A 27,561-nucleotide genomic window follows, 5' to 3' on the forward strand; every position below is an offset into this window, starting at 1 on the left:
TAAAATATTAAACTGGTTTGTTGAATGCATTAAATTCTGCTGATGACCTCATGGTGGAAATTGCAGCCAAACCCAAAATGTATTTGTAATTTCAGAAAGCGGCTCATATTGACTGATTTTGCAAACAAACAATGTTTAAATTTCAATCAAGTACTTTGTTTTATTCAACTGAAAACTAACAGGCGTTGATATTATTCACTCAGTATGTTGTTCAAAAAAATGACTTTCAACAAAGAAGCCAACAGGCGTCCTTATAACTCTCCAGAAAAATCAGTTTGGTTCTGGTTACAAAATACGTAGAAAAAAACAGCGAGGGCTAACGGTTAAGACAGAATCTTGGAAATTTTTTTTTTAGTAGTTTGAATGTGGCTCTCTGTACCATGGTGTCCTCAAAGAGGTCTTTGAAAGAAGCGATGCGGTGGTCCATAGTGCATAGGCATATTGAAGTCAAAGTTCAGGTTACGCGGGTTGTAATTTACTGGAGGGAGGTTGGGCAACGGGGGCACGTAGGGGGCTGGAATGGGCTGAAGGAAAAGATGCTGCTGTGGCCCGGGCAGCATGACCTGGGGGATGAGCAGAGGGGCGCGCACGGCCTGAGGAGCTGCGTTGGGGACCTGCACTGTGACCCGAGGGCGCTTCGCTGGGATGGCCTCGGGGGGAGGACCCACTCGCTTCCCTGTGTTTTCTGTGAGAGAGGTTACAGAATATCATTTGTCAGGATTTGGGTTTAGGTGGTTGACTAAAGTTATCCAGTTGAGGAACACTGACCTGACTGATTGGTCTTCTTATTTAACTCCGCTTCACCTTCTTTTTGAATCTCCTGAATGATTCGCTCATCGTCTTGCTGTGGATTGAAAAAGACACAGAAAATGAGTGGGGCAGAAGAGATACAAAAGTAGAGAAAACCAAAAAGAAAAAAAGGCACAGTAATCAGGCTCTCCGGTTATTGTTCAATCATGCGAAAAGACCAGCGAACCCCGCCAGAAACAATCTCATGCCAACGTCCACGTCAGACCTTGGCAAAAATAGGAGAAAAAAATCGGATGAACTTGGGAGGAGTCCACTTCATCGGTCAAACACAAAACAGCTCAAGTTCACCAGTTAGCCTGGTGTACGGTGCCAGGTGATTAGGCACGGCTCTGAATGGAGGGGTAATTGCAGCCCCCGGGCTGTCAGCAGGACGGCACCCTGACTGCGCTCTTCACACAAAAACAGGATTCAAATGCCTTAATCGGATAATTAGTGAAACTTCTGGATCAACCGGAAAAGCATTTCTCAATTATTCTCACTGCTTAGCGATGACAATAATACAATTGATAAAAATGACCATTCCATTGCCATCTACTCATCCTTACGTCATTCCGAACCCTGACTTTATTGTTCCCATGGAAAACTAGCAGAATTTGATGGTAACAACACGCACCAAGTACAAAAACTAGCTCTCCAATCCAATTTAAGTTGCCCTACATTCAAACTTATCATGTATATTATGCACAAAGTCTGAACTTATGAAGCTTCTCATCCTCCTTTTATGGTGTGCAGTAGACCTGAGCGATTGCTCGATTTTGGATTCCAACGATTATTTAGAAAAAGGTAATCGAGACAAAATGATCATTATTCCATATTCCAAAGATACTCTCATTTTGTCGTGTTATAAATCCAGCGCACCCCTTTCCTTTATGGCGATCCCCCTTTGTCCCTAATTAAAAGCCCAAATATATAATATAATATACAATATATATATATATTTCTATTCTTATTTTTGTTTTTGGCTAAATTATATTTAAAGTTCACCCAAAAATTAAAATATTGTCATAATTTACTCACCCTTAAGTTGTTCCAAACCTGTATGAGTTTATTTCTTCTGTTGAATAATTTAAAGAATGTTTGTAACTTGTCTGGTTCTTTAAAATATCTTCTTTTGTGTTCAACGGAAGAAAGAACCTCATACAGGTTTGAAACAGCATGAGGATGAGTAAATGACAGAATTGTCATTTTTGGGTGAACTATCACTTTAAACTCCACAGTTAAAAAGTTAACAACTGATAAAAAAAAAGTTCTAAATGCATGATGTTTTTTTTTAAGTCGTTGATTAATCGGGTTAGATACTGTTAATGTGGCGTACACAAAGCAGGAAACATTTTTGAAAGCAAGGGTGGAAAATGTGTCTGGACATTCTACTAGATAACTTTTTTTAAGAATACATTTTACAAATCATTTTGAGCAAAATGTAGGCGATAGGAGGATGTCTTAAACTATTGTATAACATTTGTGCCATTTACCAATTTACTATGAATGTACTATAACAACTTTTTATGATTAATTAATGGGAAAATTCTCAGTGTGTTGTCAATAATGAATGAGCAATTTGTGCTATAGCCATCATAGTACTGAGTGATAAAGATGCAGAAGCAATGAGGCAAATGCTTGATGATGTTAATGCATGAATACTGCCGTTACCAATCCATCAACATACATGAGAACAAACATGTTTCACTGACGTACCTCTCATATGTTAAACTCTAAAAAGTCCTCTATACAAAGCTGACACAAAGCCATTACACCATTTATCACCTGGTGTTTAACCGAAGACCAAATTACTCTTACAATGAATACACTTTCAATGCATCACAACATTTAGGGCATTATTTAAAAAATAATGCAATTAAAATGTAAACGTATTGTAATGTCTATTTAAAGATTTTGTCTATAGAAGTCATAATTAAAAAAGTAAAATAAATGATTTGAATTACAAAATGAACACCTACAATCGAAACATTCCAAAATAAGGCTCAAAAAGGAGGAGCAGGAAGTACTTTGTGTAACAGGAGTATTTACCCAAGTGCAAATACCCTCTTGGTTGTGAACAAAGGGCTTGAAGATAGTTTACAGGAGGATGTTAAACCTGTTGTAAAACGAACAGATGTATAGAAAGTAAAGGTGTTTGCTGTTTTACAAGGGTGATCTCATGAAAGGAAAAGAAGTGGATGCTGAAGTGTAAAGTGTGAGATTTACCGTGGGGTCGGTCCACAGCGAGCACTTCTTGCAGTGTCGGCAGGGGGCACCGGGCGAGCGAGCGTGCTGGCAGAAGTGGTTGTAGCCGTTAATAGGGTCTCGGCAGAGGTAGCACATGAAGGCGCCGCAGCGACACGACATTCGGTTGCAGCCCTCTGACTTCACCAGACCTGTGGTACACTTGTGGCACTTCCTGACACGGGCAGCGGTCATCTTTTCCTCACTGCCATAAAACAAATGACATTTGTGTTCAGGTTTATATGCTAGCTCTGTTTCAAAACCTAGTGAGCTGCATACCAACACAATGTTGCTTTAAATTCTAAATCAGAATGGAGTGCTATAAGCTCAGTGTAAAAAATATATATATATTTATCAAAACACTTAACAATAAGCTCCCATTAGTTAAAGTTAGTTAACAGATTAACTAACATTAACAATGAGCAATACATTTGTTGCAGTATTTTTTTTATGTTTGTTAAGTACAACTGCTTATTGTTAGTTCATGTTAGCTCAGGTTTATTAAATAATGTAATAATAATATATAGAAAATAACTTTTGATTTTAATAATGTACAAGTAAATGTTAAAATTAACATTAACTAAGATTAATAATACTAATTACAGAGCCCTGCACATAACATGCGGGAATTTTTTTTATAACGTGGCCACAAATGAAACAAATCGTTCCCACGAATGACTCATTTACGATTTAGTAAATCTTGGCCTTGTTTTACTTATTCGTTCCCTTGTTTCCCTTGTGCGCAAGTAAATCATGCGCACAATATAATAATTATTATATTGTGCACATGATTTACTTAAAACGAGGGATTTATTATATTGTGCGAACAATTTACTTTTAAACTAACAATGTTTTAAAAGTATTTTTCATTGTTAGTACATGTTAACTAATGTAGTTTACTAATGTTAACGAATGGAACCTTATTGTAAAGCATTACTAAGAAAGATAATATAAATGTACTAGTTTTTCCATTCAAAATAAAAAAAAAGTGTTACATTGAAAATTTACTCTTAATTCTTTCCCCACCAGATTAAAAAAACAAAAACAACAACAACGGTGGGGAAAGCGTGGTCTCATAAATGGTGGAAAATTAATGTATTTTGTAAAGCATCATTAGCTTAGCAACATGCTAACATAGAGCTATTCATGTGAACCACAAAATAGTTTAGTTTGTATTGTTGCCTATGAGGAGCATTACAAATGAGCTTAATGTGTTTCATTTCAGTTAGGGATGCTGCTAAGTAGAAAGCTGCTGTTCACTAGCTATATATAGACAGCAAGCATGGTATTGAAGCTTACCAATAATAGATTATCTCACTGTATCATTTCGATGTGAAAACACAATCGGCCATTGTGATACCACATGTAATTCATTCTCTCAGTTAGGTTTTTTTTTTTATCTGCCTCTATAAATGTAGGCAAAAGAAAAGGGTTGGGGTAAACAGGATACACAGTCTTTGTTTGATCCATGTGTGATGTGTATGACCCATCCAATGACAGGAAGGAAAGCAGGCGATCACATCCTGTCCAGTTTAGAGACTGACCAACAGTGATAGGCTGCCTCAGTTTACACAGACACTCGCGCTCCAGTACACTTCCTCATGAATGCCTGCGGTGCACAGGGGCAGCTCTGGATGATGTGTATTTGCAAACATAACACTCAGGGGAATCCGTCAAATACAGCGAGTGTTTTAGTGTGCCATGAGAAAGGCCTGGGGAAACAACTGCTGACTCAGCATCAGGCAAATGCTAATGATCTCCCAGGTGGTTCACTACACAACCGAGTGCCCTCAATAGTGCATGGATGCATTATTAACAAGCTTGCTCTATGCTAAGAGTTTTCAGTCGGGCACTTACAAGGCCACCCGTAGCCGGATCTCGTCCCTCTCCATCACCTGCTCGCAGGTCTTCCCTGCATGCTCCTTCCACACCACATGGCACTTCCTGCAACTCTCCTGAGGAAGGGAACACAAACAAGCATCCGTGTTATTGATCACAATTGAAATGCAGAGTGGAACGAGAAACACCTGGACTACACTTCATTCATCCAGTGTGGAAAAAAGGGCAAAGTTTCTGTTGCTCGGTCACCTCTGTTTGTGCATACGGAAGGAGCCGGTGTTCCCTGCATTGTTTCAGAGGTGCATATTGCTTCCTAGTCCTGCATAATCTGCTAGTATTGTGGGTATGACCCTTCTGACCAAAATGCATCTTAATACCAGGTGTAAACAGGGCCTTTGACATTTGGGTCCCTTGATATGACACACATTGCTCTTTCAATGCAAGTCTATGGGATTTTCGGCCATTTTGACTGCACACCAGATGAAAATGGTAGGTCTGATGGCTTAGAAACCCACATCTCAACAGAATAAACAGTAAACAGGGTTAGTCACATTTATAGGTGTAACACTTAAGGTTAGGGGTTTATACACATCCCTAATCGTAATTATGTGCAATAGCTTGCCTTAGCAAACAATACAAATAAAGGAGTATCCTGGGCCTAGAATATGACGGTGCACATTTAAAAACCATAGAATTGTTAAATAAAATAAAGTAATCTAAACTTTCAATCAGAGCTGTTTTCGTTGTTAACTTGACAGAAAGCAGCTACCGCAGACTGAGGGTGCACAGATGCCTGCCCTCCACTTTGGATGTGATTCATTCGTCGGCTATCCGGTTGCCTAGGAACAACATTTTCATCTGTTCCACTTTAGCCATGCCTGCCCACAATGCTTTGCCTTTCAGCTGACTGGAAAGGACATCTGAGTGCAACATGCAGCACATAAACATTCAGAGCGTGAAGACCATGTAAACGCCTACGCATTTCACAGGCACAGACATGGCTATTACAAAACATTAGCAGGCAGTGAGTGGACACATCTGAAAATTGCTATGGTCCATCACATTTGACAACCCAGTATGGACTGCAGCAAAGTATAAAAATTCCAAAATAGCCGAGTTGCATGCCTTTTTAAGATAAATAAATACTAGCTGAAGTTTAGTGCAGCTGCTTTACTGGATCCAGCCCCTTCCTCCTCAGTCTGTAAACCAACCAGAGAAAGACATCCACTGATGGAGAAGAGGCACATGTGGCCACTATCCACAGAGAGCCAACTCTAATCCCATAATAACCCAGTGTTGCCTGGTAACAAATGCCATTAGCATAAATAATTAAAGGTAAAGCTGAATATTAATGACAGTGACAGATGATAAATGACAACTTCAGAACAATTGCTCCTGTCCCCCGGGCGTCATCTTAAGTGGGAAATATATCTATATGAGGAGCTACACTAGCAAAGTGGCTTCCTCAGAAATACCGTAATGAAATCTACTCTAGCCTCAGGCTGCATGATGTAAAAAAATAAATAGAAAATCATCATTCAACAGTATATTGTATATGTATTGTTGTGAAAAAGCTGTATCAGAAACTACAGTGGAAATGGTGACCGATGCAGACATCAGGCCAGACAGTAGCCATGAAGTGTGACCCATGAAGACATGTGACCTACAGTACTACAGTATTGTACTGCCCCCTAGTGGAGCACAACAGCACAGCATGGGAGGGTCAACAACATTTAACAGATTATTTTAGAAAACGCAGAGTTTGAGATATCATTCTCAAATTTGAAATAGAACATGGTTAGACTTGTGGCTTTAGCGGCATTGGGTTTCTAGACGCCAACAAGATTTGATTAAATTCCTTGTGTGAAACTCCTTAGGTTGGCGAATAAAGCTCATTCTGATTCGGATTATTTTCTAAAAACTTTACAACACATTTTAAACCATGATTTTTTATTATTCTAATTAATTCTGACTTGATAACAAACGGCTATGTGAGACCACAATTATGTTTTTAACTGTAACTGGCCCTTCAATAAAAACTGCAATTTGGAGATTAAGATTCATTCATCAGTTAATGTGACCATTTCCTTAATTTAAAAAAGAAAATCTGTAATTCTTAAAGTTTTACTTTTACAAAAGTTAGAGGCATCATATTTTAAATCTCCTAAATTATCTTTAACTATCGATTCATGTGATTGTCACTGAATTGCATGTACACACACAGAAAAGAAGTTAACAGGAAGTGACTGCAACTCTTGAGGTGACTCTCGCAGTCAGAGGTGCGAACACACACTGGAGCCTTCGTTTATATATGCGACTAAAAATACAGCAGTGACATCACACTGACATCACTTTAAACAGCGTTTCCTGGGTACAAAGTATACCTTGCAAGGCCAGGCTGACACTTCCTGATCAGCAGGGCGCACACTCTCAGACACAGGGTGGAGTCAGCTTCAGATTCACACAGTTATGCAACGGCTATTATCTCTGTTGGCAAATGCTGCAGATTCCTTCAAAGCAAGTGTGTAATTTATGGAATTTATGAGCAGCCAAAGACATTTAAAGCCCCATTAATATTATTCTTTCATGATTTATAAGCTGTCGTCCAACCCTTTTTATCAAAAATTTCTACAGAAATGAACAAAAAAGTAAGTTCTCGCAGAAAAAGACATCAGGCAGGCTGGCTAGTGTGTGCCATGAATCAACACTGAGCGCTGCACAAGGTGATATATCTAATGAGCAGAAAAAATGTGACTTAGAAGATGGAATTTATCACTATAATACTGTTGCAGATGAACCACAGGAACCTTTTACCCACACAGGATGCATGTAGCTTTCGCCTGCGCCCGTATAAGGGTCTATTTTGTGTAATAAAGACAGATGGGTGACATCTAGCACAGCGATCAAAGTACCACAACAAACTGGAAAAACAGCATCTGCGACAAGAGGAAACCGGCTTTAACGGCAAGTCTTTATCTCAGAAAAACAAGCCTAGGGTGACAATTGTGGTCATGCCGCACATTCTTGTAACATAAATCTGATTCACCAAAACGCATAACCCTCCATTTCCTGTTAATCGCTGAGTGTATACCTCTCATTTATGCTGAAACCTCATAACCCGAAACCAGTTCTAGGTAGTCACGCTAGTTTTATCTTGGCTGAACATATTTGTGTAAACAGTCCATTCATCTGGTGGACTCAGCTTTCATATCACAGCCACATCCCCTCAGATGAGAAGCCACAAGCCCTTTTTATTTAGGTCTACTTGACAAGGCATCAAAATATTATTTCCTTTCTTTGCTGTGGCTGAGTATTGTAACAAATCACAAATATGTCAGTTATGCATATGAATGCATTGAGCAATCAGAACCATCTAAATCAGACTATAGGCCTATCAGTAACAACATCTGCACAGAGTTCAACAAATCCCTTACTTTCTTCTGCAGAACACAAAAGATGGTATTTTTGGTATTTTCTGCTTGCGCGGACATCACACGTTATCAGCGCGCTCCGTAATGCAGAGTTGTAGACAAATAATCACTGAGCGCCACAAACAAATAGCAGCCGCCTTTTACAGTTTAGCAGCTCATGCTGCGTACACACCATGTCATAACCATAATTACAAGAAGGCAACCCTTGACGTTCTACCCGGAGATGTTCACGTCCTCAGATTCAGATTTATGCGTTTCTATGTCAACACTATCAATGACGAAATTAATCTACGGCAGTCAGGTAGTCCGAGCTCTTTAAGTGGTTTACGTTCGTTATTATTGTCATGTGCTTTGAGACATGAGGTAATATAACGCCGTCTCTCGTCTCGTGGCGCTTTGCAGACTCTGCTGTGAGCATTCATGTTTTGAAGACGACGTAGCTTTGGAGATGTTCTGAAGGGAGGGTGGGATCTAATGCTTTCAAAGCTAGCTTGTTATTGCTAACCTCTCCGAAATTGCCTACCCTACCTTTAAAGGTGGTACTGTAGTGTACATGTATGTTTTATTTTAGAAAAATAAAATGGTGTTAACAAAATATCCCTTTAAGGGGCTTGTCGCAGCTGGCTGCAGGACATTGAGTTTGCCAATTTCGGGACACAACTTGTCACATGAAATTATGTATTTAGTGTTTATAATGAGATGGGAACATCAATCATTACATGTAAAAATGTATTATATAGAATAAAAGCATTTTATTGTAAATTCTAATCATCTTAAATGGCAACATCAAAGCAAATAAATAACATTTCGATTTTTTGTCATAATCATGCAGTTAACAAGACCTATTCCAGTGCATGCGCGGCTAGTTCTCCAAAGTAAAACAGCATAAGCTAGTTACAGATCTGTTGAGGCACTCTGTGAATAAGCTCAGTGCTTCTCTCCTGAACAGGCGTGCAGCAGCAGCAGGCCTTATAAGGCAGAAGAGGAGATTTGCTGAGCATCTGATTGGGGGGCTGCTTGTTCTGGAGAACACGGGCCTGGATGAGCCTTAGGGACACAGCGGCACACCCACAGCGTGTGCTAACACACACAACCATCCCTAAGCCACGGCTACATATCATAAAACGAGAACACAAAAGTGTTTTTAATGAAACGCTCATAATTTGAGGGTTTGGCTCATGATAAGTACAATGAGGCAGGGCTGAACAAACACAGATAGACTACACAGCTTAACTAGTATGCAGCATGTCTGAACTGGATCTGTTGGATGGAATGAAACCCAGAGCAGAATATATACTATATACGCTACCGTTCAAAAGTTTGGGAAAGTAAGATTAAACAACTTACAAAAAAAAAGAAATTAATACTTGTGTTCAGAAAGGACTCATTCAATTGCTCAAAAGTGAGAGCCAAGACATATTGCTACTTCAAATAAATGCTGTTCTTTTGAACTTTTCATAAAAAAATCCTGAAAAAAAATGTATCATGGTTTCCCCAATTTTTTTTTCTTTTTTATCAATTAATTAATGCTGTCTTGGTGAGCATAACAGACTTAAGATATTAACACATTTTACCAATCTCAAACTTTTGAACATGTTGGATTATATGAAAGTTACAGTAAAAATATTTAATAATATTTACTAAAACTCTTGAACTCTTGTGCAAAATCATGAATTATAGAAAACCTGCTGCAGCTGCTACAATCTATCAAAGCAAAACTGAGAACATGGATACATGGAAGTGCAAGCAAAAGCCAGTCTATTGAGCCAGAGAGAAGGGAAAGTTGGCAGATCAGCATGTGAAAGCCACAACTAACCAATCATAGTGAGAAAAATGCACTTTTTTAAAATATGCAAACCTAAGAAAAAAAAAGAAGTAGTAAAATCTGGGTCAAATATAAACTGTACCACATTTCAAATTTGAAGGATCTGGGTCTTGCCAATGAGTGTCCTGGATTCACTACGAAGGGTGGAGCCACAGAGGTAGCGGAGAGGGAAAAGTGTGTCAGTTATACAACTTTCAAGGGAAAAGAGACGAAAGAGAGGGGGCAGAGGAGAGGACGTCTCCTCACCACATCACAAACAAATGGGACAGAAGTGGGACAGAAGTGAAAATGACAGGAGGGAAAAACTTGTGTGCTGAAACGCGAATACTGAAGTCATTAATGGGGCACTGGGATTCCAGAGTTTTTCACATCCGACTGATCCTACCATGGACATATGTGGGTTAGACAGCCGCAAACTTCTCCCTACACAATGATTAGAGCAGGCACATAGCCGTCACGGGAAGACCCTCGATATTCAGAGTACAGGTGCATCAATAGGGCTTTTTAAAATGGCAAAAATAACTGTAATATAAACACTTAAGTTGAACATCTAAAGCTGTGGTCTCATTTACAGTGCTCACCATATTTTCACAGGTGAAATCCAGTCATTTCAATAGAAATCCAAGTGTGAATTTCATGCAAGGGTGAAAGATTTCCCCATGCAGATTTTGCGGGTTCAAGTTGGTCATGTGAATTCGCCGCATTGACCAACAGAAAGCTGCTTGGTTTGAAAGTGACTTCTATGTGAGCTGAGCATCATATTTCATATGCCTTTATACATCGCTACACTACTTTTGCGCTTAAATCTTTTGTTGAAGTTTTGCTAATGAAGCCGCACCTTAAGAATGAGAGTCTGAGCCTCAGTGATGTAAGAGATGGGTTTTTTTTTAGTTGACGGCAATGACTTTTCTCCAGTGTAAAATTTACCATCAGAAGTTTCTATTTCTTCAGAAATGTAATCTGCTGCCACATGTAATTCTGAAGAGAAAACACATTATTCACCCAAATTTATTATGCAAAAATAATATTTAAGATAGGTAATTTCTAATTATAGATTTATAATTATATACGCAAATTTTGAACACTATTTATATACATTTTACCTAGTGGTCTAAAGCCTGGTTCACGCGGCAGGATAATTAGGCCGATTTTAGCCCCGATTCACCCCTTCCGACAATCTTAAGGATGCTCCGATTATCGTAAAATAATCTGATCAGATATTCCTGTCGTGTGTGGTGTGTTAAGACTGCTCTCGTCTGCTCGGAAGGACGTCGGGACCGCTCCGATCTCAAATCGGGGATATCCAACATGTTGGATTTTTTTGGCCCGATTTCTCCTCGTGTTGTGGTCTACCCAGATGCCAGCAAGGTTTTCCAGCCCAAAGCCTCGTCAAAAACCGCGAGAATGCACAAAAAAACGCCCATTGTTTTTGGGCTTGTTTTCTCGTTTAAACACATTGAAATCATGAACAAGCTTTAAAATTACCCATTGGTCCGTGTACTTTTGCGTCCATTCGTTTTTCCTTTTTTAACCCGTAATTGAAAAATAACGTAAAGTTGAACACCAAAATTTTAATTTGAAATGCATAGGCTATACTCCAAATGCTGCGCAAAATAATAAATATTGACGTATTTTCAGATTTTTGTTTATGACTTTTTGTCCCTAAATTAAACATTTAAAATATTCACAAATTAATATGGAAAAAATTTAGATTTGACTGGTTTTCTTAGGCCAAACGCGGAAATTATATTTTCCCCGCAGTGGTGAAGACCCGTGTCTCTGGAACCATACGAGAGCTGATTTAGGCTACAGATGATTTATAGGCTAATAATAATAAATGTGTCTGAAAAAGTAACGAGGCATTTTAATTGTTTATTAATAAACTAGCCTAGTATTTTTTAAATCTGCTGGAAATATCTCCATCTCCGCTGTAAAGCGGATGCGCCTTTAGATGAGAAATTCATATGGATTACATAATCAGACTGCATTTGCTTTCGATTCGAATTTATTAGTTTAAAAATTGACATTTCAAGCTTTAGCCTACATATATAGGTAGGCTATGTTTTGCTTCAGTTCATTTTTGAGACGCAATCCAGTTACGGAGACCACGAAAGCGCGCCTGATTGTTTTATTTTATTTTACAAAAGCACAACGTTTTCTTGTTATTGTGAGTTTACACAAATACAAGTAGTTGCGACTGATGTATTTTTTATTTTCTGTATGACCAGAAATGATAGAGTATTTTAAGTTGTTTCCACTGTTGATAGAAAAACGCAAGTGTTCGCGCCCGCGCGCCTCTGGTCATGCAGAGCGCGCTCCACACTCGCACAAACCTATGCGTCATTTGTAATAATCTTAGCCCTGTATTATTATTGTCTAACCAGTATTATGACTGACGAATTGCTTTGTTCCTTTTTTGGATAAAAGCGTCTTCTAGCCAAAATGTAGGCTAATAATAATGACAATTATTATTTGCATTTATAACTATACATGAGTTCACTTAAGACAGTAATGTTTATCAAAAAATAATTTATTAATGTTTTATTTTTATATAACTTAACGTTTTACAGTTTTTTAAATGTTTTTGTTTTAGGCTACCCTATATTAATTTTTTATATGTGAAGTATTTTATTGCTTATATTATACTGAGCTTTTTCCTCCCCAAAAATTGACTTTAAAAATACAAGTAGGCTAAATGTCGTTTTTTAGAAAATTCAAGAAATTATCCATTTTGAAAAATAAAGTTTAAACACAATGGTATCCTGTGCATCCCGCACTTTTCTTTTGATAACGTTTTTTTTCGGTTAAAAACAAACTACAAACTACTCAACATCCTCTTCGTCCGCCATGATTGTTTAGGCTACTCTGAAGTCACGTTTGATTTTGAGGGATTTTGCGAGATTTTCCGTCTGGCCTGGGAATGCTCGGGAGTCAAATCGGTTCGTGCGTGATGTGTTGATTTTGCCGTGTGGCTGCGCACCACACACTGTACGACCAAAACTGTTAGACCCGTGATTTTTTATCGCTGTGTGTGGGGTCTCTCAGGCTTGTAAAATCGGCCGACAATTTTAAAATCGTCCCGTGTGAACCAGCCTTAAGACATTCAGCACTGTGCTCTATTAAGTGCAGTGTCTTAAGGTTTTTCTGACAGTTTGATCAAGAGACTAGCTTGCATTCGAAGGTGATGGTTCATAGATCAACCCTCTGAAACCTACATCATTTCAGGTACCAAAACCCAGATGTTTAACCACTAAGCCACAACACTGCCTATATGCTCACTGTAATATAACACTATAATACACCATCAGGCAGGTGTCATTTTATAGAGACTATCTCTCCAACAAATTTGTTCCAGAGAAGCATGACTTTGTAAAAGTTCTCATGATGCTGGCCAAGTCAAGGACTGCTGTGCAAGAGAGCCCAGTTCTCCATCTCGATAGGAATGCCACGCTGAGAGCCAGAAAGAGGAAGTGAAAGTGGGTCACAATTTCCCCCTCCAGTCCTGTGACTCCACCAGGAGGAAGATGTATGGGAGGTAGGAGGTCCTAAGCACACTTAATCAATCAGTGGTACCGAGAGGAAGGCCAAAGTCATGGGCGTTCGAGTGGCTTCCCCTGCCCCCCCTCGCGTCCTGCTGTGAGCTGCTGCAGAAGTGAGGCGGGGTTGAGCGTGTAATAAGCAGCAGATGTGTGCAACAACAAAACTCTACTGCCATTATAGAACAAGAGCGCCACCAAGAGGACAACTGGTATACTACAGGAAACACAAAAGTACCACCATGTTGCATATACCTGATGGTGGGCTATTTAAGTCTTTTCAAGGGAAACTTCTACCATCATCATACCTTTTACTAAGACGGTCAATGTTGTAACATTGATCTCAATGCATGTTTCAGGTTATTGTGCCTAAAACCCTACTTTATCATATGTCTATCGTTACGTCCAAGAGTGTAGTAACATTTTGTTTTTGTTGTTATTCATGTGAGGAGTGTTACTGGAATCTGTGTGCCTCTTTCTTTCCCTGTGCTTGCTTCCCTAATAGATTAACAGTGATTACCTGTTTTCAATCGCCTACGGGAGCGCTGTCCATGCACTGATAGGAGCGTGCTCAAGGATTTCAAGATAAAGCTGCAGACAGAGAGTGTTGGGGAAGGCGAGAGACAATGCAGTATTTGAGGTTTTCCACCCTACAGTCCCAGACTAGTTAGCGCTCCTTGCTGTTGAGTTACAATGTGTGTCGCAATGTGAAAAAAGCAGCAAGATTTTTGATTTTATGGTGACTAAAAGGGGTCATGACATGAGAAATCAAATTTGCTTTGATCTTTTGACATATAAGAGGTCTTTGTACCATTAAAACATCCAGCAAGTTTTATAGCTTACAAAGTATTACTACTGACCTATAAAGCCCTAAATGGTTTAGCTCCTGTGTATTTAATGGACCTTCTATCGCCCTACAATCTATCGCGTTCTTTAAGATCACTAAATTCGAGGCTTCTGGTTATTCCTAGGATATATATAAGTCCCCTAAAGGAGGGAGGGCATTCTCACATTTAGCTCCTAAACTCTGGAATAGCCTTCCTGATATTGTTCGAGGCTCAGACTCGCTGTCCCAGTTTAAAACTAGATTAAAGTCGCATCTCTTTAGCCAAGAATTCACATAATGCTTACATTTTATATCACTGTTGAATCAGATCGAATGCATTAATATTATGAACAGCAGCTACGCTAATTATTTCCCATCTGCTTTTCTGCTGTTATCTCGGGATGCAAGTTCCAGTTTGTATCCAGCCTCTCACGGAGACTTCAGATGCCCCAACACTGGCGATGAGATGACTAAACGCCTGTGAAGAGATGACTCGGCGCCTGTGAAGAGACGACTCAACGCCGGCGATATGTTATGCCCTAAATTAATGCATGATTAACTAACTGTATTTTTCTATGTACATTTCTGAAAGTACATTTCTGTAAAGCTGCTTTGAAACCATATGTATTGTGAAAAGCGCTTTGAATTGAATGTACTCATTAAAAACAAAGCATTTATTTTGTAGGATATTGCAGGATCTGTGACATAGATAGATTTGCACATGCCTACCTCCAGATCAAAGACATTGACAAATAGTTACACATCATCGCACCATACTGGCCCATTGGCTGACATTTGCCTACACTGGATGCGAGCGTCTCGTCGCATCAAAAGCAAATAGAACCCATTATAATCACTGATGCTGTCTACACTGGATACAGTATACAGATGCGTGTTCAGTTTCTGACATCCTCCACGTGCTCGAGTCAGTCGACAACAGGACAAATGGAAGAGTGAATTAACGTTTGCTTTGACGCATCCAGTTTAAACAGCTTGTTTGCATCTCTATACAGACTTAAGAAGGATTCCAGTATTGGAAACAAGTGGATTATTTTAACGGCGTCCCGGATCACGTTGAATGATTAAATGTTTGTTCGGAACATTGTTTTGTAAATGAGGCACAGTGTAATGGAGAGTTTGCAAAGAAATTTTTGTTGAAAGATAAAGCAGCCAACTGTATTGAATCTGACAGCAGCTGCATCACAAACTGTAAGTAAATGATTTCAGAATGCCTTGTCCGTAAATGAGTTTCATATGGATAGTGTTTTAAAAACACTTACTCGCGTGCAATAGCGAGCGGGCATTAATACGGTTTCCTATGCAATGACGTTAGTCCAGGGGTAGGCAAGTTCGGTCCTAGAGAGCCACTGTCCTGCAGAATTTAGTTCCAACCCTAATCAAACACACCTGAACAAGCTAATCAATGTCTTCAGGATAGGCAGGAGAGGTTTTTTTTCAGTGTTGGAGCCAAACTCTGCAGGATAGCGGCTCTCTAGGACCGAACTTGCCTACCCCTGCGTTAGCCAATCATAACAGTGGCCATTTACTGATGAGCCGCTTAAAGAAGCCGCCCATTAAGAATGGATCATTTCAGACAGAGAAGGTTGTACTCAAATTCTTCCTCTCAGGCCTTTTGAGAGAGTATCTGTGAGTTCAGAGTCCTTGACATGTTCTGCCTAGCAGCTGAAAACCACTAACACACAGACGGACTGTATCCTGGCACTGCCTGATACATTCCTCACAGCCCAACACTGATAAGACTAAAGACAAAACATCAGATGTATTTGTAACCAGTGTTAGTTAAGCTACTGTGAATCTTGTCAAACTACAAGCTACTAACAAAACCTTTGGTGCCTTTTTGATGTACATCTTAAAGCAACTGCACTTAAGAAATTAAGATGATCTAGTACACTACCATTCAAAAGTTTGTGGTCATTCAAATTTTTATGTTTTTGAAGGAAGTCTCTTATGCTCACCAAGGCTGCATTTATAAATCAAAAATACAGTAATATGGTGAAATATTATTATAATTTTAATATAGTATTCCTGTAATGCCAAAGCTGAATTTTTAGCATCATTACTCCAGTCTTCGGTGTCACATGTGCTGCAGTGTAATGTCACTTTTGATGAATTTAATACATTTTATTGAAAAGTAAATGAATTTATTCATAAAATTATTAGTACAAGTACCTTACTGACCCCAAACTTTACAAATTTGCATGTCTTTTCCATGATTTAAGTTTAGATTTTCAGTCGTTTTAATTCCCTTTCCAGGCCTGGAAAGAATCAATTATTTTTTTTTAAAACTGATATTAATCTCATAAAAATTAGAACAATGGAACAACCCTGACAATTTCATGGTGGGACCTGTCCTGGACATATTTTATGTTCCATGAAATTTGAACAAAGCACTCTATAACCAAGCCAATAACAGAGATAAACAGCATAATTTAGCATATAGTTCACTATCATGAAGAAACATGAATCAGTGAATCATTTTTATAGAATCAGTTCTTTTCCCATTAAACCAATTTGTTGGTTTACAAAGAATACACAAAATACAAAGCTGAACTACTATAATACTGTTGAAAAATGTAGTGAAGTTAGTCCTGAACTGCTTGTAACAAACACTTGATAATATCCAGTCTGTTTTCTGAAATCTTGGTTATCAACGCACAACAGGTTGTTATTTTGTGATTCATTTCCTGAAGGCATTATCCACTCTTTCAAGGTTATGTTTTCTGAAACGTCATGAGACAGAGATATACCGGAATACTGATTCATCTAGTTGTGCTGAAATTCCCAACCCTTGTCGAGTTCTGTTTAGGGTTCAAAGTGCTGAACATTTATAGCAGACATGATGAATGCCTGTCTCTGTTCCTCCCCTGACCTGACTAATTCCACCATTCGGTGGCTCAGAAATAGAAGTGGAAAGAAGGGAGAGAGAATTGAACCAGCTCATGACCATATTTTTATAAAGAGATCACTGCAAAGAGAGATGCATAACACTCAAACACTTGTGTATCCAGGCACACAGACTAACCTTTCTGCAGCGAGGGTTTGGGCAACTGAACAGAGAAATGCCTTTATCCAAAAGTGCTGGGAAGTTACAAAACGGACACCTTGAAAACAAAAAGTGAGCAAAATAATGTTGTTAGGAATTAAAACAATAAATCATTTAAATCTTAAGTTTATAATTTTGTCTCTGTTTTGAAATGCTTTTTCTCAATCAAAGGTATCACACGGCTGTCGAATTCCCCCCCCCCCCAAAATATAGAGCACAAGTTGTATACTCTGGATTACTTTTCTGTCCTTTTTGGAGCCTGACAGCTCTAATTACTATTCACTTTCCTTGTATGAAAACGAGCAGCCTGGACATTCTACAAAACATCTCCTTTTGTCTTTCACGAATAAAGAAAAGTCATACAGCTTTCGATCAACATGAGAGTAAGTGAAGTGTTTAACTCACCTGACCAGTTCGTCAGCACAGGTGGCTGCTATGGCCTCCTCAGCCTGTCGCTCGTAATATTTGCACAGAATGTTTTCAGGTAAAACTTTCTCCAGCTCACTGGTAGGGAAGGAACAGGTGCAGTTTCCATCCATACAGCTCAACTCCGACTACAAACAAAAACGAAGAACCATTTTTACTTTATGCATAGCCAAAATACACTGTAACTGTAAACTGTTCAGTGAGTGCTTGTGGTGGCAACCTATATACACTGAACCTACATACTTTACCGTTCAAAAGTTAGGGGTCAGTAAGAGTTTTTTTCTTTCACTTTTGATCAACTAGAATCGATGCATCATTGCTAAAAACAACACTTAATAAGGCTTTAAGTCGATCAAAAGTGAAAGTAAAGACATTTATATCGTTACAAAAGATTTCTACTTCAAATAAATGCTGTTCTTTTGAACTTCCTATTCATCAAAAATCCTGAAAAAAAATATATAGTATTACGGTTTTCACAAAAATATTAAGCAGCATGATGGTTTTCAACATTGATAATAATAAGAAATGTTTCTTGACCAGCAAATCAGCTTATTAGAATGATTTCTGACAAATCCTGTGACACTGAAAACTGGAGTGATGATGCTGAAGATTCATTCCTTATTTTTACAGTATTTTGATCAAATAAAAACTTCCTTGGTAAGCATAAGAGACTTGGTAAGTCAATAACATTAAAAAAAAATCTTACTGACCCCAAATTTTTAAATGCTAGTGTGTCTAAAAACACTGAAATTAATTCCATTAGACATAAAATAAACAAAATGATGCTAGACCTTGTTTATGATTATTTAGAATGAAAATGAAAGAAAGATGGGAGAAAAACTGGGAAGAACCTAAAAATCACAAGGCAAAGTGAAACCAAAATCATAATGGTTGTGACCGTACATGCCTTTTCCAGTAATACAATTCAAAAGAAACAAAGGTAACCTCAGAGACTGAATGTCTATTCTCAACTCTCCAGCCACAGATGACTTACCCGTCCTGAGCCGAACACTGCCTCCTGGGCGTACTTTACCAGGCATTCCTTGCAGAATAGATGGCCATCCGTGCACTGGGTCATCTCCTCAAAGGCAAACTCCCCACAGCAGCAGCCACATTCAATCAACTGCCCGTCCTGAGAGCACAGGTCAAAAGTGTCACATGCTCTCAAATCACAAACTTCAGGATTATAATCTAAAACACATTACCAGTCTGAACGAGGTCACTCTAATCTGATTTTAGAGCTGGACTGGAACTGTCTGTTTTATACAACATTTTCCAAAAAATCAAACATATGAATAAAAACATGTAATGTTGCTGTTTGAGTATGAAAAAGGTCTGCAGAGTAACAAAGCACAAAGTCACTCCAAAGGGAATTATTTTCTATATAGCACTGTTTCTGAACTCCTTCAAACGCCTCGATTGTAGTCTTGAGTTTTCTACCGGGAACGTACTAGGGGTGTAACATAACACAGAAGTCATGGTTTTAGTACGCAAGCTCGGAAATAGGAAAAATGGTCACATTTTAGTTTAGGGTCCAAATCTCACTATTAACTAAGACTTTTGCCTCAATAAACCTCTAATTACTACTTATTAGTTAGTAAGGTTGTTAATTTTAGGTATTGGGTAGGATTAGGGATGTAGAATAAGGTCATGCAGAATAAGGTATTAATATGTGCTTTATAAGTACTAATAAACAGCCAATATCCTAGTAATATGCATGCTAATTAGCAACTAATAATACCACGACAAAGCTAGACAGCAACAACAGGAATAGCTTATTATGATATATAAATAATACTTCATTTATTCATCTCAAGTTTTTAAGATATGGTTACTCTTGCTTCTAAATGATGACTCCTCTTATACTCTCTCTTTAACTCAGAAAAAGTCACTTTTTTGTGGACTTACTGCCGCTGAGAAAATGCTTGCCTTGCGCTGGAAACCCCCACATTCTCTAGCGTGGACTCACTGGATGCATTCTTTCTTGGACATTGCGAGCATGGAGCTCTCAGTGGCAAGATTACATGGAGCTTCTCAGAGGACTATTTCATCATGGTCAGGTGTCATTTCAAAAATTAAGGAGTGTCTTTAAGATCTACATCTCATGTTCTTCTTTTTATTTATTGTATTTGGTTTTTGATCTATACTGCTCTTAGACTTATGTATGCTCTGAATGTACCCTTGGGAGATGGGGGTGGGGTTGATATGGTCGCCTTGGGAATTTAGGAGGGAAAAAAGAAAAGAGAATGTGTTCAGAATGACGTTTATTTTACTTTTGGTTTTGTACATAACATTCTCTAAGTTTTTAAGATATGCTTGATATGTGTGTGTGTGTGTGTGTGTGTGTGTGTGTGTGTTCCAGATCTGCTCTTAACTTTATAAGTTAAGCATTAAACATTTCTTATGAAACTTTTTTAAAACTAAACATGAAATAAATGACGAAAATGTGTCTATATATCACAACAAAACAAAATAACTTGAATTATTCTGTTTATATGTGAATTCCAACTATCCTGACATCTATAAATTGATGAGGATTCTCCACCCTGGGTCACATGACCATAAACGATTAAATTACTTCCATGAAGTGATCTTCGCATGTTCCCTTTACTAATGGACTTGTGGAAGGGCCCTTCATGAAGGGATTCAGTTGTTCACTTTCGTTTGGAATGCCCCTACAAACATCCCCTTCCAGGATTGCCCTTCAAGGGTGCAAAAGCATTTTGGAATTCACCCTCATTCGCTGTTCTTCTTCTGCTCTTTTTCCTGGTGTGGTGGTTAGCAAACAGTGTTGCATTACCACGCACGCCCCCTTCTGGACTGGAGTGTGGGTTGCTGCATGTAACGGACAGTATTTGTCGTCTCACTGTATGCACCGATCACCGTACCGTGACGGTTCGGGACGAATACAAGTACAGTTACACCCCTAGAATGTACAAGTCACAATATTCCTCATTTAACAACTCCCTCATAGCCCATATGCAAAAAAATGGGCAAGGCCTGGTTAAGTTGCGTTAGAAGTGCGTTGAAACTCGCGGTTATGGTAAGGGGCTTGACATTTCTAAAAACACACTCAAAGTGGTTGGCCAATCACAACACACTGGTTCAGCCAACCAATCAGAGCACATTACGCTTGTCTGAAAAAGGAGCTTCATAGAGACAGAAACTAAACAGATCGTTACTGACAGAATGGGACGAGAGGTGCTGCAACAATTTAAAATTTGTGTTTTTTTTAACATTTAAGCATGAAAACCTATTCTAGTAGAGCCCAAAAACAAAATCAAGATTTTGTAAAAAGCCATAATGTGGCCTCGTTCAGTTGTAATTGGTTTCTTATGATGTGGTTTGACGTCATTACAAGAGCATAAAAAGTGAGTAAACAACTGGTTCTTCACACCCACCTTTTGATACTGCTCCTCGTTCACTTGCAAAGCCAAAAGAAAATCTTCATGCTGAAAGCAGGGGAAAAAAGCCCTGGTAACTATTTGAACAATTAACAGCCTGTCAGCTCAGTTCCACACAACCCTGCTTCATTAGGTTGTTTCAAGAGGAACCATCAGAAGAAATTGAAGAAGTGTGCCGTGTGAAGTACCTCAGCCATTTCCTTGGCTTTCTGCTCATAGAACTGCAGCTCTTTTACAAGAGACGGCTCCAGTGTTGTCTCGTTACCGCGGCTCCATCTGCGATTCTTCTCCAAAAAGTACATCTTTCTTTCCAGTTTAAAGGAACCTGAAATGAATGAGACAAAATGAGCATTTCATCCATTTGAAAGGCATGTAAAGGAGAAAAATCTATGTAGTCACCCTGCTCAAACTTGAAGTCTATGAAGATGCGTTCATTTGGCTCTCTCCTTCTCTTCTTCTTCCCTGAGGGGTCAGTAGAGTTTTCTTGCCACTTCTTGAGGGCTTCGAATAAGGCCTTCAAGAGATACCACAGAGATTAATGCCATACAAATGACTAATAATCCGGTAAAACAATATGGGTTTTTTAATGGCTGATGGAAATATTTTAAGAGTGTGGCTAACGACCAATACAATAGTGTTAAATAGTGTTAGCAAACGACATTTCGCTGGTGAAAGAAAGCAGGACTTCATGTTACAAAATACGATGAAAGATACAGGAATAATGACAATGAAATAAACATCCAAAGCTATTCTGACAACTAGCAAATTAACCAACCCAAAACAACTGCTTTTCAAACCGCCTCCTTTTTAATGGATCATTATATAGTGTTATACAAAACTGGCTGAGTAGACAGTGCCAATATGAGCGCTTTATCCATCAGTTTTGCTCTGTAGCTATTTTATGAACCTACACCCACACAGAGGTCACGGCCAAACCAAGAGACTTGCTATTATTTGGCACTGTGCATTTGTGTCAAGTTCACCAAACTTGAATCGGATGCAAAATTCACACAGGGTAATTTTCTTAGCTCTAGATAGAAATTCTTCACCATGCAGATTACCATGAAAATACTGGATTTCATTTCACTCACAAAATTTTGCCAAGCAACAACAGTAAATGTGAGTGTGACCACAACTTTCCACAAAATAGTTGGACTTATTCAATATATACAATATTAAGTTGAGTATAATCTCTACACCTGACATCAGCAAGCTTCATCAATACTTATTGACACTGAATGATGTTGAATGTCAACTTCCTGACATAAAGAAGATTACAGAGTTCGTAGAAGCATTCTAGTAGGTATGAATGGGCACCTTTCGTGTGATTGCATAGTGTCCTTTGAGGCAATTCAGGGCCCATTTGATATCCTGACAGCTCAACATTCTGAAGTCACCCATCAGCATGTCTGCAGCTTGAATGACAACCTCTGGGCCAACAGTCTTTAGTTTGAAATAATCAAAATAATTTTCACTTTCCTGTATGACAGAGAAAAAGTTATACCACATTAGTCACATTTTTTAAATGTAATAAATTCATAATAGCAGCACCCAATATATCTATGACTAAATATATATGGATATCTGATAAAAAATAAAGTGCAAACCTGCGTCTCAGAATCATTTGTCTCGAGGAGAACACTGCTTTGTGTCAAAACTGAGTTTGCTTTCTTCGGATAATCAGGGTTTTCCAACAACATATTGCATATTCTGTGTTAAAGAAGCCAAACGATGTCTCACAAACATCACATGTGAACAAAGTACGTCTGAGCAAGAAATGAGAAGATAAAAGGCATGTGCTTACACATTTAAATCTTTCAGGTCTCCTCTCTCTATCAGTTCTGCTACATATGCGTCCTGCACATCGGGGAAAAGGTCCATCTGAAAATATGAGTCAAAACAAACCCCACCTTTAATGCAGGACATGAACAGTCGCATACTATAACGTGAGGTGCTAATCAGAAGACTCACCACCCCCTTCACCAGGATATCGAGGGACGTCCGGTCAGGGGCCTGCTGTATGAGGGGTTCTCTGGGTGCTGACGGCCCAGGCCTCTCGTTGTCAGCCGGTCCGGGGAAACGTGCAGGAGAGAGGGGGGCTGCCGGCTGCTCATTTTGTCTGACCTCTACAAGCACAGTGTCCTGTGGCGTCCGAGGCCTTATTATGAGCCTTTCAGTTCTCGGCCTTATTATGAGCCTTTCAGTTCTCGGCCAAACAACCACTTCAATTTCACGGGGCAAGTCTGACTGACCTGATACAGTGGGGGGTGGAGCTGAAAAAACAGAATTGGCCTGATTCGCTGAGGGTGCACTAGCTGAAGGGTCCTTATGAATGGGCAGTGAGTCCTTAACAGGCAATGAAGGTCTGTGCAAGGCATTTTCTCTAGACGTCGAGGGTACAGCATTCTGGTCCGTGGTTAAGACACCTATGGCTTGGTTTTCTAATGTAGGATGTGCGACGACTACAGAAGGATGAGGAGCGTGTGCGCTGGTAGGATGTCTGTTGGACCCAGATGCCTGGCCTGGGAAGGTGCTCGCACTCCATTTGGCTGCAGGTCGGATCAGCTCACGTTGAGGTGAGGGCTGTGGCTGCCAGACGGAAAGAGAATATATTTGATTAATATTTGAAATTAAGTCCGCACATTATATTGCCGTACTTGCACATCAATTTTCTAGAAATGTAAGCACTGAACAGAAAGATCATTTAGGCTACTTTTACATTTCTTTTTTATGGCAAAAACAAAACAAAAACAAACAGTGCAGTGGTCCAAAAAAAGTTTTTGGACATTTAAGGCACACTTAAAAAACATTAGACTGTAGACTTGCCAAGAGTCATTATAGAATTTTAAATTTTCATATTCAGCACAGTATGCACATTCAAACCGGTTATACAGGTATTAGTGCTGGTTTGACACTAGGGGGCACTATGCTTTTTTCTGTCTAATTACCTTCACATATTTGCCTACACATAATAGGCAGTTTGATGCTACACTTTTTTTTAAAAGCAACTAAAAATTTAGATGAATCTGAAAAGTAAAGAAAATTAAATTATTAATTTGCACAGTTAGAGAATTAGTTTTAGCAAAAATGTATTAAAATTGTAGTGGAGCGTCAAAGTTCCTAAGTGGATCAAGGAACTGCCCATATGTCCTCAACTTGGGTCCTCAAGAGAAACGAATGGGACTGTGCGCAATCTAAAAAATTATGTAGAAAAATCTAAATTTGCACTGTTGCTGTTTTTCCTTATTTTACTCTCAATATCAAGTGGTAGCTTCAGATAAAGAACTTTTTCACTGAAAAGCAGGCATTATATTGCTTCTTATCATGGCATGTTGAATGTGCTTCTTGTGTATAAAAAGTATAGAAAAAACATTAATAATGTTTCCGATCTTCAAATCTGTATAAATTGCATACCAGTATCGTCTATATACATGGCAAGCCTATTAGACAGCTCTTTGAATCACTTGACTGGTCGACTGTGACATTCTGCATTTTAATATTTTTATATAATGATAGCTTTACTACGGTAGTTTTATGTCGCTCAAAGCACTCTGTGGTCTCTGTCTCCTCACATAACCAAATAATTCCAATTTAAATAAATGTATTTATTTATTTATTTAAAGACACTTTTATCCAAAGCAGCATACAAATGAGAAGCAATTTATAATTTGATAATTTATTTACTGATTTGGAATGTAACCAACCATGTAATAAGCAGGATAACATACAGTCATACAGTCAATATTGCAAAATAACCCCCTTTGGCTTTGCTTCAGGGTTATGATGATCACCTTAACATTTGACATTACTATATTTTACATGAATATTTTTAGGAATGACTGATCACCATTTAGAGCAAGTGCTGTAAAATCAGGCCGATGCACAAAACTTTATTTCTATAGAAAAAAAAAAAACTAAAAAGAAAAAAGAAAACAACTTTGCAAAGTATCAAAGCCACATGCAGATGCAATCTTTACTCATGTCTTTTTCAATAAATCACAGTTCTATGACTATCAATTTTTTCATATAACCCATTTGATATAAAAATCATATCATCAGGTCCCTGCTGACTCCCACCACTAATGGGCTATATTTTCATACTCATGAATTCAACGGATATGCTGTGCTAAGTGTGTAGGGAGCAGTTAATACTACACAAGGATCCTGTGAATTGGAACGCAGCTAGAGTTACCTCTAAGATGCTCAATTCCTCCTCCTCTTCATCATCCTTGACCACAACTGGGGCATTTGGTACGAATCTGACAGGTTCATCATCAGAATCCGATGATGAGGATATGGTTATGTAGGACGTCTTCGTCCTAACTTTCTTAGCTGACAAAAAATAAGCATGACACAAAAAAGGGGTCAGGACATACAGAATGCCACTATTCCTTATAATGAAGCCTTATTGTTAGTACCTCGACTGCGATGGGTGTTGAAACTAGCCAGGTGGATGACATCATCATCACTGGACCCGTCAGCCATGATAAGACACACAGACTCCCTGAGTCGTCCACCTTCTCTCTCTCACACAAACACCCATGCACACACACAGGAACCTGAAATGAGACACGCATAATCCCACATTAATTACTTCACATGGTGCATTCATCAGTTTTGATCTAAACACAGACATAGTTGCTTAAACAAGTCAGCAAGCATGAAACAGCAGTTGCGATAGTCTTTTATTTGCTATTATGACGTATATTTGAGTGAAATGGCTTCAAAAAACAAGAAAAAATTGATGTTTCATGAGTGACAGGTTGCTCCACCCTCGCGCCTGTAAACAAGTCATCAGAGGAATGATGTCGCTGTAAGGGGGAGGGGGAAGTAATTTTGATTGAAGATTAGGGCGCATGACTTAAAAAAAATAGCACGGATAAATCCTTTTTAACAAATACTGCAATATTCCATAAAAACAAGAACTGTCCATTTGGATTTCATGCTGACTTTAAAGATACACTAGATCGGATAGGCTACATCTGTGAGGCTGCGCGAGCACATAAGATCTCATGTAGTTTCCAAACATTTTTAAAGTAGCCTAGAATGACAGATTCACAGTCACACATCAACATTATATTCATGACCATTATTCAGCTTGAGTTCACGTACAATATAATCAGTTGAAAGTAAAAGAGTTAGAAGAGTTGATGTCCTTGAGAAATAATGTTTATATATATTTAAATGCGTGCTGTCACGGAGTGTGTCTGTGTACAGACATTTAAGTGTGTTCCTGTTTGGTTTATCTATGATGTTTCAAATGAAACGCGCCAGTGACACCCAAAAGTGCTGTCTAAGTAGTCAGCTTACAACAAGGTTTTAAAACACAGCCTGTTAATTCCAATAGCTTGTCCAGAACAGACTAACGTTAGCTGATCTCGCATAGCAGAGCTGAGAAACACTAATGTTAAAAATGTGATCGCTCGTTTTCCTTTTTTCTTTAAAACACGTTGACATTGTTAAATAAGTGACATATACAGCAGGACAAAAGAAACAAACAAATCTGTACTCGCTAAAGTCCCTAGCCAGGCTCAGCTAGCTGTTTGGCGTTAACCCTCCGCGCCAGCTGACATCACTTAAACAAGACAGATTTTCATTATTAGCCGGGTATTTCATCCCAACTTAATGGCGAGGGTAAACAAGCTCTAATAAGACTACAACACACGAAGACTGTTTCATGAATTGCACGTACCTCTCAGTCACAATTTCCAGCACATCGAAAGCGTTTGATCGCCGGATATCGAAACAAACGGCCAAAACAAGCCAGAGTGTGACGTCAGACGCAGACGCGTCGTGCTGTAGGCGAAGGATCATGAGAGTTGTAGTTCTCCTCCGTCCGTTGTCTGTTGTTAGTTTCTGCATGTCCTCTAGAGGTCTCTGATACGAAGTGTTTGTACCTTGTACCATTCACTGTGGCGCTAATATCAAAACCTTGATGTTATTTTTCAAAAATCTTGATATAAACCTCCGACCAACCAACCGATTACAGTGTTGCCTACATTTTTCAATTAGTAATTGGATACAATTTAATTTAAACCTTTACAGATATGAACACACAATGCAACGTTTTGAATATTGGACAGCCTGAGTTACAAGTGAAGACCGTTTTGTATGCAGTTTTGCAAATGACTGAACAAATTGACAGATCACCTCAATCTCTAGGGGTTGTGACATGAC

General features: G+C 38.8%; 1 protein-coding gene across 1 annotated transcript; it reads right to left on the reverse strand.

Moving 5' to 3' along the window:
* On the reverse strand, window positions 1-27,214 carry rnf216 (ring finger protein 216). Its single transcript, XM_056261641.1, has 17 exons — window positions 27,077-27,214; window positions 25,803-25,943; window positions 25,577-25,716; window positions 23,356-23,973; window positions 23,189-23,265; window positions 22,992-23,094; window positions 22,702-22,863; window positions 21,784-21,898; window positions 21,573-21,709; window positions 21,382-21,432; window positions 18,975-19,112; window positions 17,960-18,108; window positions 17,534-17,612; window positions 4,891-4,988; window positions 3,016-3,238; window positions 769-844; window positions 1-685 (listed from the first exon to the last, which is right to left on the reverse strand). The coding sequence occupies exons 2-17, from the start codon at window positions 25,867-25,869 to the stop codon at window positions 390-392; spliced, it is 2,529 nt and encodes an 842-aa protein (XP_056117616.1). The 5' UTR covers window positions 25,870-25,943; window positions 27,077-27,214; the 3' UTR covers window positions 1-389.
* Window positions 27,215-27,561: the final 347 nt, after the last annotated feature.

The sequence above is a fragment of the Rhinichthys klamathensis genome, unplaced genomic scaffold (assembly GCF_029890125.1).
Source record: "Rhinichthys klamathensis goyatoka isolate OS25496 unplaced genomic scaffold, OSU_Roscu_1.1 h1tg000184l_1, whole genome shotgun sequence".
NCBI lineage: Eukaryota > Metazoa > Chordata > Actinopteri > Cypriniformes > Leuciscidae > Rhinichthys > Rhinichthys klamathensis.

Bases quoted from the DNA above. Each gene is read 5' to 3' on its own strand.
- rnf216 (XM_056261641.1), bottom strand. From the start codon at position 25,869: ATGGCTGACGGGTCCAGTGATGATGATGTCATCCACCTGGCTAGTTTC. The intron at 23,974-25,576 runs GTAACTCTAGCT...TCCGTCTGGCAG, and splicing joins AGGAATTGAGCATCTTAGAG to CCACAGCCCTCACCTCAACG. The intron at 22,864-22,991 runs GTTTGCACTTTA...TCTGTCATACAG, and splicing joins CAAATGATTCTGAGACGCAG to GAAAGTGAAAATTATTTTGA.